The sequence below is a fragment of the Hyperoodon ampullatus genome (genome assembly GCF_949752795.1).
Source record: "Hyperoodon ampullatus genome assembly, chromosome: 6".
In the NCBI taxonomy this organism is placed as follows: Eukaryota; Metazoa; Chordata; class Mammalia; order Artiodactyla; family Ziphiidae; genus Hyperoodon; species Hyperoodon ampullatus.
Genome location: NC_136919.1, coordinates 21,245,380 through 21,260,152, shown reverse-complemented (window position 1 = coordinate 21,260,152; position 14,773 = coordinate 21,245,380). Strand labels below are relative to the sequence as shown.

At 48.2% G+C, this 14,773-nt stretch overlaps 1 protein-coding gene across 1 annotated transcript; it reads right to left on the bottom strand.

The window, feature by feature from the left end:
* Positions 1 to 7,251: 7,251 nt before the first annotated feature.
* On the bottom strand, positions 7,252 to 14,303 carry DNAJB5 (DnaJ heat shock protein family (Hsp40) member B5; the record flags this gene model as incomplete). The annotated part of the gene is made up of 4 exons (XM_079707114.1): positions 7,252 to 7,485; positions 7,628 to 8,229; positions 11,530 to 11,774; positions 14,122 to 14,303. The coding sequence occupies 4 exons, from the start codon at positions 14,301 to 14,303 to the stop codon at positions 7,252 to 7,254; spliced, it is 1,263 nt and encodes a 420-aa protein (XP_079563240.1).
* Positions 14,304 to 14,773: the final 470 nt, after the last annotated feature.

Here is a 14,773-nt window from a genome sequence, read left to right as displayed (position 1 = left end):
GGGTTCTGTTTTTAGGTGCATGTATGTTTATAATTGTTATATCTTCTTAATGAATTGACTCTTTTATAATTATAAAATGTAATCTCTTTTTTTGCCTCTTGTAACAGTTTTTCTTTTAAAGTTTGATTTGTCTGATATTAGTACAGACACTTTAGAGCTTTCGTTTTGTTATTGTTTGCATGGTATATCTTTTTCCATCCTTTTACTCTCTCTTTTTATTTATTTATTTATTTATTTTTTTGCGTTACACGGGCCTCTCACCACTGTGGCCTCTCCCGTTGCGGAGCACAGGCTCCGGATGCGCAGGCTCAGCGGCATGTGGGCTCCTCCCAGACCGGGGCACGCACCCGCGTCCCCCGCATCGGCAGGCGGACCCTCAACCACTGCACCACCAGGGAAGCCCCTCTCTTTTTTTTTAAAGGATGACCATATTTTTAAATTATTTATAATTTTTATTTATTTATTTATTTATGGCTATGCCAGGTCTTCATTGTGGCATGTGGGATCTTCATTATGGCATGTGGGATCTTTAGTTGCAGCATCCAGACTTCTTAGTTGTGGCATGCAGACTCTTAGTCGCAACATGAAGACTTCTTAGTTGTGGCATGAGGACTTCTTAGTTGCAGCATGTGGGCTTCTTAGTTGCACCATGCAGACTCTTAATTGCGGCATGCGAACTCTTAGTTGTGGCATGCATGCAGGATCTAGTTCCCCGACCAGGGATTGAACCCGGGCCTCCTGCATTGGAAGCCTGAAGTCTCACCCACTGGACCACCAGGGAAGTCCCTACATCCTTTTGCTCTTAATTATCTGTGTCTTTGAATCCAAAGTGTGTCTCTTGTAGATAGCATATAATTGGATCGTATGTTTTTTAAAATCCATTTTTCCAATCTCAGTCTTTTAATTGGAAAGTTTTAATCCACTTATATTTAGTGTAGCATATGGTAGGGGTTATATCTACCATTTTACTTTTGGTTTTTTATATTCCTTATGTCATTTTTGTTTGTTTGTTTCTCAGTTGCTCCTTTACTGCCTTTTTTGTTAAATAGATATTTTCTGGTATGCTATTTTAATTACATTGTCTTTTACTATATTTTTGAGTTATTTTCTTAACGATTGCCTTGAGGATTATAATTATCATAATTTATTGTCTTGGGGATTGTAATTATCATAATTTATCTTGCTAATTTAGCCTGATAAATCTTATCTGTATCTTTTTTTATCTTAATAAATCTTAATTTATGACAATTTAGTTTGGACTAATACCAATTCAGTTTCTATAGTATATAAAAATTTTGCTCTTATACAGCTCCATTTTTCCCCCTCCTTTGTACTCTTATGGGTGTACAAATTATATCTTTATACATTGTATGTCCAGCAACACAGATTTATTGCTTTATGAAGGTATTTTTTAAATCAGATGGGAGAAGAGAAGAGTTACAAACAAATATACATTTATACTATCTTTTATGTTTTCCTCTGTAGGTACCTTTGCCAGTGCTATTTATTTTTTTCATGTGGATTTGAGTTACTGGTCTAATTTCCTTTTTTTTTTTTTTCCAGCCTGAAGGACTCCACTAGTATTTTTTGTAGAGCAGAATTGCTAGCAATGGGTTTTCAGTTTTTGTTTATCTGGTCTTAATTCTTCCTCCATATTTGTGGATAGTTTCGGTGATTGTAGAATTTTTCTTTCAGACCTTTGAGTATACCATCCAATGCCGTCTGGCCTTGATAGCCTCTGATGAGAAATAAGCTGCTAATCTTATTGAGGATCCCTTGTACGTGATGAGTTACTTTTCTCTTGCCTCTTTCAAGATTGTCTCTGTCTTGTCTTCTGATAGTTTGATTATGATGTGTCTAACTATGGATCTCTTTGTGTTTATCATACCTAGAACTTGTTAAGCTTCTTGGATGTGTAGACTAGTCTTTCATTCAACTTGGAAAGTTTTGACCATTATTTTTCTGGCTATTATTTCTGCCCCTTTCTTTCTCTCCTCTCTTTCTGGGACTCCCATTATTTGTATGTTGTATACTTGATGTTGTCCCACAGGTCTTCTAGGCTCTGTTAATTTTTCTTCATTACTTTTTCTTTCTGTTCCTCATATTAGATAATCTCAATTGACTTATCTTCAAAATCACTGATTTTTCTTCCACCTGTTCAGATCTGTCTTTGAGCTCCTATTGAAAGTTTCATTTCAGTTATTGTACTTTTCAACTTCAGAGTTCCTATTTGGTTATATTTAAAAAGTAATTCCTATCTCTTATTTATAATCTCTATTTGGTGAGCCATTGTTTTCATACTTTCCATTAGTTTTTTCTAAAACATAGTTTTCTTTACTTCTTTGAACATATTTTGAATGGCTGATTTAAAGTCTTTGTCTAGTAAGTCCAGTATCTGGATTTCCTCAAGGTCAATTTTAATTTATTTTTATTATTTGTTTATTTATTTATTGGCTTCACCATGCAGGTTGTGGGATTTTTAGTTCCCTGACCAGGGATCGAACCCAGGCCCTCAGCACTGAGAGCACAGAGTCCTAACCACTGGCTCGCCAGGGAATTCCCAGGGTCACTTTTTATTGACTGTTGTTTTTTCCCCTGCATATATGTATGGGCCATATTTTTTTGTTTCTTTGCATGTTTTGTAGTTTTTATTGAAAATTGGACATTTTAAATGATATAACATGGCAACTCTAGAAGTCATATTCTCTCCAGGGTTTGTTGTTATAGCTGTTTTGTTGTTTGCATATTGACTTTTCTGAACTAATTCTGTAAGGTCTATATTCTTTGTTGTGTGTAGACACTAAGTCTCTGCTTGATTAGCTTAATGGTCAGCTAGTTATTGAATAGAGGTTTTGTTAAATCATTAGAACCAATGAGTCGCCCAGTCTTTGCTGAGAGGATATCTGGGACTATTTTAGAGTCATTTGCTGACATGCAGGACACCCAAGCTCCCAACCACTGTGGAACACTGATGACAAACCAAATCAACTGCACAGTCTTCAGCAGCTCCCACATCCTCAAACCTGGGAGGACCATTTGCAGCATAAATGGAGCCAGCTTTTCTAGGGTCTCCCCTATCTGCTCAATGAACCCCTTGTAGCTGCTGTCCTGATTTCTGGTGGTTGCTCCCCACTGGAGTCTCCCTTTGTTTTATTCAGTGGAATTTCTAATGCCTGTTCCTTCATCCCCTCTAATTTAAATGCAGGCTAAATATTCCCCACTGCTTCCCTAGCCCTGAACCCTGTTTCATTCCCAGCCCCTACCTAAGGCCCACCTTCAATCCTTGCTCCCATTCTTACTACTTTCTTCTCCACCCCAGATTAGGGCCTTTGGAGTAACCTTTCCTAGGACCCAGTGTGAGGTACAGTCTCTCACTCCAAATGAAATAATAACTGTTACAGAAGCAGAGTGAAAATTTGTAGATTTTAACTTCTTTTAGTATAGCCTGGGCTCCCAGCCCTATGTTCCAGTTTCCATTTTTCTTAGAGAATTTCCTATAAATAACATTTGGAACCAACTAAAGCACCACCTTTGAAAGAGTTCCATGTAACACTAGTGGGTCCTGGCCTTCAGGATCCAAGAGTTTCTGGCACTGATGTGGCCTCAGGGCAACTAACAGACAAATCTCAGAGAAGGAACGATCTTAGACTTTCACAGCCCTCTGTGTTTATGGGTCAAGTCAGCGATGATCTAAGAATGATTGGATTGTGGCACCTAGGAATTTTCTATGTGAGGGACCCAGCAAAGTTCCAGTTAGAGAATGACCTAGGGAAGAACCTGAATCATAGCCTGAGAAAAGGCCCCAAATTTAACCTGTCAAGAAATTCCGAAAGCAACCTAGTGAAGGTTTTGAGGGACCATTCTTCAGAGGAGATAAAAAGTGACTTGAGCCACTCAGGGAATGGATCAGGAAATGACCTATCAATGTGTTTAAAAGAGAACCTAGACTAGAAGCAACTGGAAAATGTCCTGAAGGTTTACTTGGGCAAGAAGCTGGGGCAGACCTATTAGAATGGGATCCCTATAGATATGTATTGTTCACGGCTCGCTGCCAAGTATACTCTACCCCCTCCTGGAAAGTCCTATAAGCCACTTGGAAACTGGATATTTGGTTTACTCAGTAAGTCAAGAACACTGCCTGAATACCTCTTGGAAGTTTCCTTCCTTGATCTAGGCATTAGACAAGCATTAGTAAGCCCAGATTATATGGTTTGGGGTATGGTAGAGGTAGAGCTTACCTCTCAAGCTCCTTGAATCCATAAAACTGTTTAGTTTATAGAGACTCAATCATGGCCCCTTCCTCAGTCCACCCTTCTCTCTCAGCCACCCAACTGTGCAGTTGATTTGGTTTGTTTGAGGGATGGCTAAGCCGAGGTTGCTTAGCTGTTTGAAAAAAACCCCGAGGCAGGATGAGGGACAGGCCGATCATAGTTATTATATAAATGAACAAATGATTGTCATAGTACTGTCATATAAAATTACCCCCTGGCACACACACAACTACTATAAAAGGATTCAGGGGCTTGATCAAAGTGAGATAACCCAATAAAGACCCCATTACCCAGGACCTGGCTGAACCAGACCTTCCCCCAGTTTCTTGACTATCTTGATTTTTATATACGTGTGTGTGTGTGTGTGTGTGTGTGTGTGTGTGTGTGTGTGTGTGTTTAAGGTTACACAGGTATTAAAGGACCACAAATCCCACAAGTAATCTCCAAGAATGATAAGGCTCAGATTGTAGGCAGAGCTGCAAGGCCAACTTCAGGGCTTTCTCATTGAAGTGCCCCTGGCCTCTAAGGTCTCATAGTCTATCCCCATAAAGTACTCAGTGGGACATGATAATTTCCCAGATCCCAGATCCTCTGCATCCACAGGGAGGCCAGAGAGAGCAGTTTGGCCCAGCATACCTAGATCCCAAAGCTTCAGGCCTCAGGAAAGAGCTAGGATAAGAATTTAGCCCTGGGTGAAGAGAGGGACAACCCTAGGAGACCTGGAATAGGAAAACATTGAGTAGAGGATGAAGGATTAGGGATCTCCCTGCCCAGGCTGGGGGATTAGCAGACATCCTTTTGAACAGAAACCCCTTGGTTTCTGCACTGGAAGGAACAGGCTCCACCCAAAAGTACCTTGAATAAAAGAATGAGCTTTTTTCATTGGTGGTGTCCCAGGATAAAAAACAAGGGCAGGAAGATCCCTGTTAAAAGCCTAGACCTTGTCAGCCTCTATGTGGAGCCCAGGTACAGGTGAAGGCAGAGTTGTCTTCATACACTGGGGACACTGAAGTTCAGTAGGGCATGACTGTCATGGGCCTGATCCTGGAAAAGAATCTGGGAGGAAAGTCAGCACCAGGAGGAAGTCCAGGCCCAGGCAGAGCCTGCAGATGAGCATTCCTGCGACTACAGGGCTCCTCCCTACCCAGATCCAAGGAAACTGACAAGGGCATCATGCAGTCCACACACAGGCCCTGAGGACCAGAGTTGTCTCAGCAGGGACAGGCAATTCAAAGACCTGGACAGACATCCCTGGACAATTTAGACTTAAGTATCAGTAACAGTGTTCATGTCTCACAGGAATCCTGTGTCTTCAGCCAGGCCATGCTAAGCATGGGCCAAGGATGCCAGGTACCTCCAGCCACCCTCTCCACTTGCCTCAGGCCCTGTCTTTGGGAATGTGTCTTTTCTAGTCAGCCAGAAAGTCCTCCTCCATCCCTCCTAGGAGGAAAATTTCTCTTAAAGGAAAATTCCAGTCCATGTAGAGGAAAATCTATTGATTCTCATGCTAGCACATCCTTAGAGGACAGTCTCTATTTCTCATAACCCAGGATATTTATTCTTTCCAAATATTTTTTGTTTCCTCTAATAGCTGAGTGATATCTTCTGTCTTTGCTGTGTTTTGGGTGTACATTTTGGAAATTCTGGGAATCTGGGCTTAGAGGAAGGAAGGAGTCAGCTTCACCTTATATCGAGGGCTGCTTGGGCTTCTCAAAGGTGAGCGGGGCTTAGGAGGGAGGCTGTCAGTGCACATCCACCCCTATCACAGGTTCGTTGCTCCTGCTCAGATTCCATAGTTTTAAAATACTTTATTTTTTCCATAATACTGTCATTACAAAAAAATACAAAAAAACTACTATAAAAACATTCAGGGGCTTGTCAAAGTGAGAAAGCCTAAAAACCCCACCCCAGAACATGGCTGAAGCAGTCTTACCCTAGCTCCTTCACTATTTGATCTTTATACAATTATGGGAGTGAGGTGGGGTCACACAGGCGTCAGAGGGCTAGAAATTCCCCCGCAGCCTCCATGAAGGGTAAGAAATAAGTAGCTTCATATATCACAAAAATGGGATTTGGGAGTTTCGGGGTGGCTAGGCCCTGAGTTCAGAGGTGTGGGGAGAAACCTGTGACCCTGAATCTCTTGGTGGGGAATAGCTGCCACCTGACCCAAAGCCCTTTCCCTTCCTGATGAAGGCTAGGAGACAGACCCTGCCCTCCACCTCTTAGACTTAATACAGCAGCCCCCTCCCCTTCCTCTACCCTTGCACACTCTTAAGAGCAGCAGGGAGGACAGTACTTCCAGCTCTGCAGAGTCTGGGCAGGGGAGCTGTCAGGGAGGCTGCTGAGGGCCCCGTCACCTCCCTTTCCCGAATGAAAAGTGTCTCGTGCTCAATGGCCCAGTTCATGGTTTATGGACCTTCCCTTCCTATCTCAACCCTGGAGAGGCACACACAGCTCTAGGTGTGTGCTTTGTGTGCATGAATATGTGTGTGATAACCTTGGACACTGTGGACTTGGGGGTGGGACTGGGGTGGGAAAGCAGTGTCCTTTTTATCCTCTTCCTCCCCCAGTAGGAGGAAGCTGAAGGGAAGGGAAAGGAGAGGTATTAGCAAAGCTGAGAGGGGAAGGAGGACATGCTATTTACAGGCGTGGACAAGGAATCTCTATATCTTCAAGTAGCACTCAGGTCACTCTCCAGCCACTGGAGTGGGAACTGGATTCAAAGCTTGTGACATGAAAATTAACCCCTGGCCTGGGCTAGCTCTCCCCACCTCCCTCCCACTCCCCCAAGACAGCCCAGCTCTGAAAGGGGTCAGGGACAGGAACATTTTCCCTGAAAACCAGTGGGGTTTTTTTTTTGTTTGTTTTTTGCATTTAGAAAGAGTTGCTAGTGTCCAGTGGACATCAAGCTGGGTGCACAATGGGTGGGGTGAGTGTGGGGCTATTGCTGTGGAAGGCTCTGGGCTGGCTGGGGCAGGGCCTAGGAGCATGGTAAGTGCTGCTTAAGGATCTGTCTTGTCTGTGGTGTTAATCTATCTGGGAAGCGAACTTTGAACTCAACAATGAGGTCTCCCCGCTGGGTGGGCACCTTGGGGAAGGGAAGGCCCTCCCCACGGAGTCTCTTCACGGTGCCTGGCTTGATGACATCATTGCAGGGCAAAGGGATCACTCGGCCATCAATGGTGGGAATGTTCACGGTACAGCCACACAGTGCCTGGGGAAAATGAGACAGAAAGTGAGGAAAAGGTAGGGTAGAGTGATTGGAAAGGGAAGAAAAGAGAAAGTGGGGAAAGAATGTCTCTGTCACCTCCACCCGCCACCCGATAAAAACACACACAATCTGATCCAGGCCCCACCTCCTTGAGGCTGATCAGGGCACTGTACAGCACGTTGGTGCCATCTCGGCGGAAGTGTGCATGGGGCTTGTCTTTGAGCACAAAGACGATGTCAGCAGGGATGTTGTCAGGTGTGGCATCACCCTCTTTGGGGAAGGTGATCTTGGTGCCTTCCTTCCAGCCACGCTTGATGACAATGTGCAGGATCTTGTCCTCGGTGCGTACAGTTCGCCCGTCGGGGTTGAGGCGCCGCCTTGTGATCTTCATGCGTTTGGTGGAGCCGTGGTAGATTTCCTCCAGGGACACCCTCAGCTCATGCACCACAGGTGGGTCCTGCACCTTGCGCCGAGAGTACAGTGGTTCTGGGGCTCGCCTTGGACCCCTACTCAGCCCATTGAACCCAAAGCGGCCAAAGGAGCCAAATGGGTCCTCATCTTCATCCACGTCCATGTCGTCTGGGTCAAAGCCACTGAAGGGACGAGTGGAGCGAGTGCTGGCAAAGAAGATATCGAAGGGGTTGGAGCCGCCAAAGAAGGAGGCAAATGTGGCGTGGGGGTCCCCATGAAAGGTGTAGTGAAAGGAGCCACTGGAGCCCCCTGATGAACCGCCGCCGCTCTTCAGGCCTGGAGGGAGGAGAAGTTAGGGGCAGTGTGGCTGGTCTCCGTCCCACCCCACTCTCCTCCCCCTGCCCTCTAGCTCCTAGTTCATGGGCCTAGAGGAAGAAGCAAGCTTTAACTCCCACAGAGAGGGCTGGCCTAATAGAGTAAGAAAAATCTCTGGCAAGATTTCTACTCTTAATTATATGTTTAATAATAAGGCACATCTTGGGCTTCCCTGGTGGTGCAGCGGTTAAGAGTCCGCCTGCTGAAGCACGGGACACGGGTTCGTGCACTGGTCCGGGAAGATCCCACATGCCACGGAGCGGCTGGGCCCGTGAGCCATGGCCCCTGAGCCTGCGCGTCCGGAGCCTGTGCTACGCAACAGGAGAGGCCACAATAGTGAGAGGCCCGCATACCGCAAAAAAATATAAATAAATAAGGCACATCTCGAGGTTCAAAGAGGCTGAAAGGCTAAGACTAGAAGACTGGTAAGATGTGACTTCCAGCACTGTAAACTCTTCCATGTACCTGTGACCCAAAGATGTGTCACAAAGCCTTGAATGACTGGGGTCACATTACAAATCATACCTGGCTCCCATATCTTTGCTTATCTCCAAAGACAGGGGAAGAGGCAATCAGACAGAATTTGACCATACAGAGGGCTGTAAGTGACCTGTCCCAAATAAAGTGGCAATACAGTCCAGGAGGAAGTCCACTCTCACTCTACTTTTTTTTTTTTTTTTTTTTTTTTCAGTACGCGGGCCTCTCACTGTTGTGGCCTCTCCCGTTGCGAAGCACAGGCTCCGGACGCACAGGCTCAGCAGCCATGTCTCACAGGCCTAGTCGCTCCGCGGCATGTGGGATCTTCCCGGACCGGGGCACGAACCCGTGTCCCCTGCATTGGCAGGCGGACTCTCAACCACTGCGCCACCAGGGAAGCTCCCACTCTCACTCTACTTCTAGCATGGTTTCCTCTTTCTCTGACTTGTGCCCAAATGGGAAATGAGGAGGGGCCCCCAAAAGCAAGAAAGATCATTAGCTTGGAGAAGAGGAGCTATTTCTCTACAAAAAGTTTTCAAATACTTTGTTCCCACACTCAGGGCTCACAGTGTTGCACAGCTCCAGGGGTTGCCATTCACACATTGGACAGACATAGATTGCAATGGGAAGGGAGCTCCTTGGAGTTGTACAACACCAAGCCTTACACCCCATACTTAATGTCGGAGCAGCCAAAAAGGATGAGTGAGCTGGAACATTGCAGGTGGTGACCCCAGCTACTCTCTCTGGAGTCAGGTTCTGTCTAAGGGGCTCAGATTTGTGGGGGCAGTCTTCAAGGGGGATGGTAGTGGTGGTGATTGGAGTAGTTGGGGGGCTTGTGTGGGGAGGAGGGAGGAAGGGGATTAACACTGAGAAATGATCTAGAATATATAGACTTGGGGGTGGGGCCCAGGCTTGGGGAGGGGACTCTTCTCTTTGAGGGCTTTATCTAGAATTTCATTGGCTGTGGAAGCCTGAGCCTAAATTAGCCTCTTAACTTCCTGGGACCACAAGAGGAGATTTGGGTTTCATTAGAGAGGCCAAGTGGGAAGCAATTCAGTGACTTGTGACAGCTGCCTCTTCACCCTTCCCCTAAGACTCAAGGTCTGCTCTTTCCTTTTACTGAGGGTCTGATTATCAGGTGAGTTCAAGAAGCTTGGCAGAGCTCAGTGAGAGAGGGAAGTTGGACTGATGATGACAGGAGGGGGTGACTTCTCTGCAAGGATTCCTGCTGTACCACTACCACCCCCCTTTCAAGCTGGGAACAACTTGTCCCCAGGGAGGGCTGCACACAGAGTCTATGTGCACAACTGTTCTAGCTGGCTACTGGGGAGGGGGCAGGGCAGACAGAAATATAACCCACATTTCCAAGGCTGCTTCTCCCTTCCCAGGCCCTGGATGTCTCCTTAAGGTTGTGCTGCATCCTCAGGAGCCCTCCTGGGATGTAGATCTCCATTAGAACTGGTGCCTGGACCTAGGGCATGAGCTTTGCCCTTCGCTTAGGTTTGGTCATGCAGAAAGTGGAGGTCTCCCAGCTCCTACCTTCTTCCTAATCAAAGGTGAGGCCAAGCAGAGGAATGAGTGCAATTCCTAGACAGGTCACATGGTGGCATGGTGTCTGTACTGCTTCCCTCTTCCCCACCACTACCCTTCCCATCCCTCTATGCCAGAGAGAAATATTTCTTAGCTGAGAGAATACTGGGGATTCCAGAAGATGCCTGGTGAATCTGGGAATTGGCAAGTCTAGTAGGTGAGGAGGGAAAAATGGAAGGAACTAGTGGCATGGAGAATAAGAAGAGGGGGTTGGGAGGACTGGGGTGTACAGAGGACAGGGCCGTGGAACATAAAGCAAGGAGGAGGAAAGGAAAAGAACATTCTTTTGAGCACCTGCTTTGTATCAGGTACAGTATATATCATTAGCCTATCTAATTTTGAGACTAGACGTGGGGAGTGAGGAGGAGAATGTGGAAGAAAGGTGGATGCCACTGGGGAGGAAGGACAGCTCCTCCTGGAAAGGAGAGTCCTCAGCTGTGACAATGTCTCTTAATATAGCCTGACAGGTGCTTGTGGCTGGCGGGTGGCAGGCGGCCCTGAGGGGCAGGCCCAGAATTAGCAGCTACATCATGCCCGTGGGATGTGCTGGGAGGAGCCGCCCTCTCAGAGGCTTTATTTGGACCTTTCCTGACACCCTGTGCGTGGCCACCAGCTACCCCAGGAGGGGGCAAGGTGCCAGCAGCAGTTCCCCTTCCACTCTTGCTTGGATCTCTGCCACTTCCTCAGGGAGTCGAAACTCTACCTCTGTTCTGCTGGCCTGAAGTGGGCAGGAAGGGGGCAGGGAAGGGGACAACCATCTCTAGCTCAGAGCTCCAGTGGTTAATTCCCCGGCTGCTTAAGGGCCAAACTTTTATGCTGATGACTGTAAATGCGCTGTCCTCAGGGAGCCACACACTCCCTTTCCTAACCTTCCCCATCAGCCAATGAAGAAGCGGGGACTTCAGGCAGGACTAATAAGGCTGGGAGGGAAAGAAGGGCGGGGAAGGCCTCTGGCTCTAGCTTTTCTAAGGCCTTAACTTGAGGAGGGAGAGGGGCAGAGAGAGGCAGGGAGAGCTGTGGTGAGCTGAGGCTGGGTAGTGGGTGGTCTCTTCTTTCCTCTGGATGTCAGTGCTGGGAACACTTGCCTCCCTCACCCCCTTCTCAGTCTCCAGTTCCCTGCTTTGAGAACTGGGTCACCCAGGACCCCAGACAAGGACAGGTGTCCAATATCAGGCTGGAGCACTGCCCTCTTACCTTCCTCCCCATACTGGTCATACAGGCCCCGTTTCTTAGGGTCACTCAGCACATCATAGGCCTCTGCGATCTCTTTAAACTTCTCCTCAGCGTTGGGTTCTTTGTTCTTATCTGGGTGGTACTTCAAGGCCATCTTCCGATAGGCTTTCTTGATCTCATCCTCATTGGCTCCCGATGGGATCCCAAGAATCTTGTAGTAATCCTTTCCCATCACAGCCACTGGACCGGCACTGGTGTCCTTGTTTCTGAAAGAAACCAGGGCCGATCCTTGATGCCTCTATTCCCTTCTACCCTGGTCCTATTCCTGATGATCCTGCAATTCCTGACTCACTGTGTAACTTTCAGCAGGTCATGCCTGTTCTGTGGGCCTCTGTCTCCCCATCAGTAAAATGAAAGGGTTGGATTAGATGATCTCTTCCAGCTCTGACATTCTAGGATTCTGTGATTCTTTCCTTAGCTCCTGGGTTTTCCCAACAGGAAGCTGGGGGCTGTGGCCCACTTTTTGGGGCTATTCTAAGGCCCAGGTCCTTGGGCCAGACTGAGGACTCCCACGAGCCCTGTTGAGTGAGGTGGCACCATGGACTGACAGACCCACGCACAGAAGCTGGTGAAGATCAGCATACTGGGTGAGGTCACCTGAGCATCGTGGTCTCCTATGCCATGCCTCAGGCATAGTGCCCAGGCTAAGGGCAGCTGGGGCAGTGGCCCAGGGCTGGGAACAGACCTGGGTCTTCAGCCAGCTGCCTTGGCCAGCCAGGCTGAGTCAGAGTGTGTGTACCTGAATTCCTCTCGGCCACTGGAGACCCCAGGCCTCCCTGCCCCCGCTCCCCAGACTATGCTAAGCCTCACGTGTGATTCAGATTAGAGGATGACTCACAGCCTTTGGATACTGCTGTTTCTAACTCTCTTATTATCGGGGCGGGGTGACACTGTCCTTCCCCCAACCAGGGCAACAGTTCCCTTTAGTCATTTCCCAGTGTCTACACACAAAACTGTGTGTGAAGACATGTCTGTGCCACCTAAGCATCAGTGTTAGTGAACAAAAGCATCCTGGAGGTAGGGCTTTTAAACCTTAGCTGTTAGGAGACAATTGGGCACTAACCACCGGTTCCTTAGTACCTTCTCTACCAGTCCCTCCCTCTCACCTGCCTCATGGTTTAGGATCTGGCCCAGTGCCAGGCCCACACTCCTCTGATAGTCCCTGATGTGCTGGATGCAGGGGCATTTGTTATTTATACGAGGGAGAAACACAGGACTCTCATTCTTTCACTCTAATCTCCCTCCATCAATGTCTCTGTGGTGGATAGAGGGAAAGGCACTTTCCTGTAGCTAGAGCTAGTTGGGGGAATGGCCAGAAGCCATTCTCTAACCCAGCTGAGACTTGGCCAACCCCTGCCAAAGCCCAGAGAACCAGAGTCTTTCTAGCAATGTCCTGGGCTGGCAGCCACAGCTAAGGCCTGCTTTTCTGCCTCTGACTGCTTCAGAGAGATTACAGGGTGTCCTGGCAGGAGTGAGGGCTGTAATGGGTTAGGGGAGGCCTCAAGGCCCCAGGTAGACAGGGACAACAGCCCTAACTTCTGCCCCCACAGGGCCTATTACAGGTGGCTAGATTGACTCATGGTTCTGGGAGTCACCTCACTCTGACGAAGAGAAGGTTCCATTAGGGCGGGCACTCCCCCTTTTCCCCTTCCAGCATGTCATGCCTGGTGGGGGAGCCTGTGGCTGGGGAGGCAGAGAAGAAAGGGCATCTGGGGGAGGGCAGCCATTTTCGGAAGCAGCAGTAAAAGCTGTCTGAGAGGGAGTTGGGGGTGGTCTGCCGCCATCTCTGCCTCAGCCCACACCTTCTTTCCCCTGAAACTGGGAAGGAACCCTACACACCAAGGGGGTGCCCCCAGAGAACTGTAGCAGCTTTTAGGTTGAGGGCGAGTGGAATGCCTTGCCAGTGCTTTCAACCCTCCCCTCACTGTCCCTGCATTACCTCTTTATCCGGCCAGCTTCCTCCCTTGCACCCCGTGCTAGCTGTTCTAGACCTGTAATTCTCTTGCCTCCACAGACATAGGGCAAGCTCTTTCAGGAGTTGCCTTTTTTCCTCCTTCTTTCCTCCCTCCCTCCCCTACCCACAAGCCACGTGTTGGAATGACAAAGGAGCCCCATGGCATGGCACTGCCTTTGATGGAGAGAATGAAGAGGATGTTAATGTAGAGGCAGGACTAAAAAATGAGAAATGGCAAGGGGGACTGGTACAGGGAGGGGGGATGGTTGATACAGAAAATGAAGTACTGATGGAGGGGGATGAAGGATGACAAATGGAAATGTCTGAAGTGGCAAATGGGTTACCAGGGGGATGTAGAGAGTTGAAATACTAGAGGAGGTGTATGTGGAAAACGGATGCCTGAAGGGTTTGGTATAAGAGATGAATGACAAGGGGTGCAGTTCATTCAAATGTAAGGGTGGGACAGAAGGGGGGTTCTTATATGTAACTGGGGATGAGATGAGGATGAGATGGAGGAAGCAGGTAGGCAATGGAGGGGGATATGACATGGAGAATTTGACTCGGTATGGGTATGAGTGCCCTTCTCCAGAGGGACTTACCGAAACTTTACAAACCCATTCAGCGTCCACGCTCGAAGTTTTAAGGGCTCCAGCTGAATTTTAAACATCAAGCTGGCTAAGAAGTCTTCTCCCCAGAAGTGTGGGAAGCTCCGGAAAGCGCCTCGGGCCTGTAGTGGGGGTGCTGCTGGGGATGGGCAGGAGAGCACTGTGCGCTTAAACATGCCCAGCCCAGCCCCTCACCTCTGATCGCTCCACTGGAGCCTGCTTGGAGAGCTGCAGCTCTGGAAGCCGCCTCCTCAGGTTCTCAGAGGCACTTGCCCAGCAAGGCCTGTCCGGTGCAGCAGGAGCTGGACCTGATCCCCAGGTGTGGAGAGTGAAGGAATAGGGTCCAGCGGTCACCTGCTCTCAGATGCAGCGATGCCTGGCTGATTGTGAATGGCTGTATGGCTGTATGACAGTAAGGCTGGCAGTGCGAAGAGTGTGTGCCTGTGAGTGGCAGCGTGTGTACCTCTGACAGGTGTGATTGTCTGTGAGGCCCTGAGAGGCAGCGTGTTCTTCTCGCCTCTCTCTCCGGGGAGGACCAGACCCCAATCCCCAAGAATCTACTCAATGAAGTCACTGACAGGGAGTCTCCTCCCTCGCAGATGGGCGGGGCGGGGCGGGGCAGAGCTCGGCTGGGACAAAAGGCGCG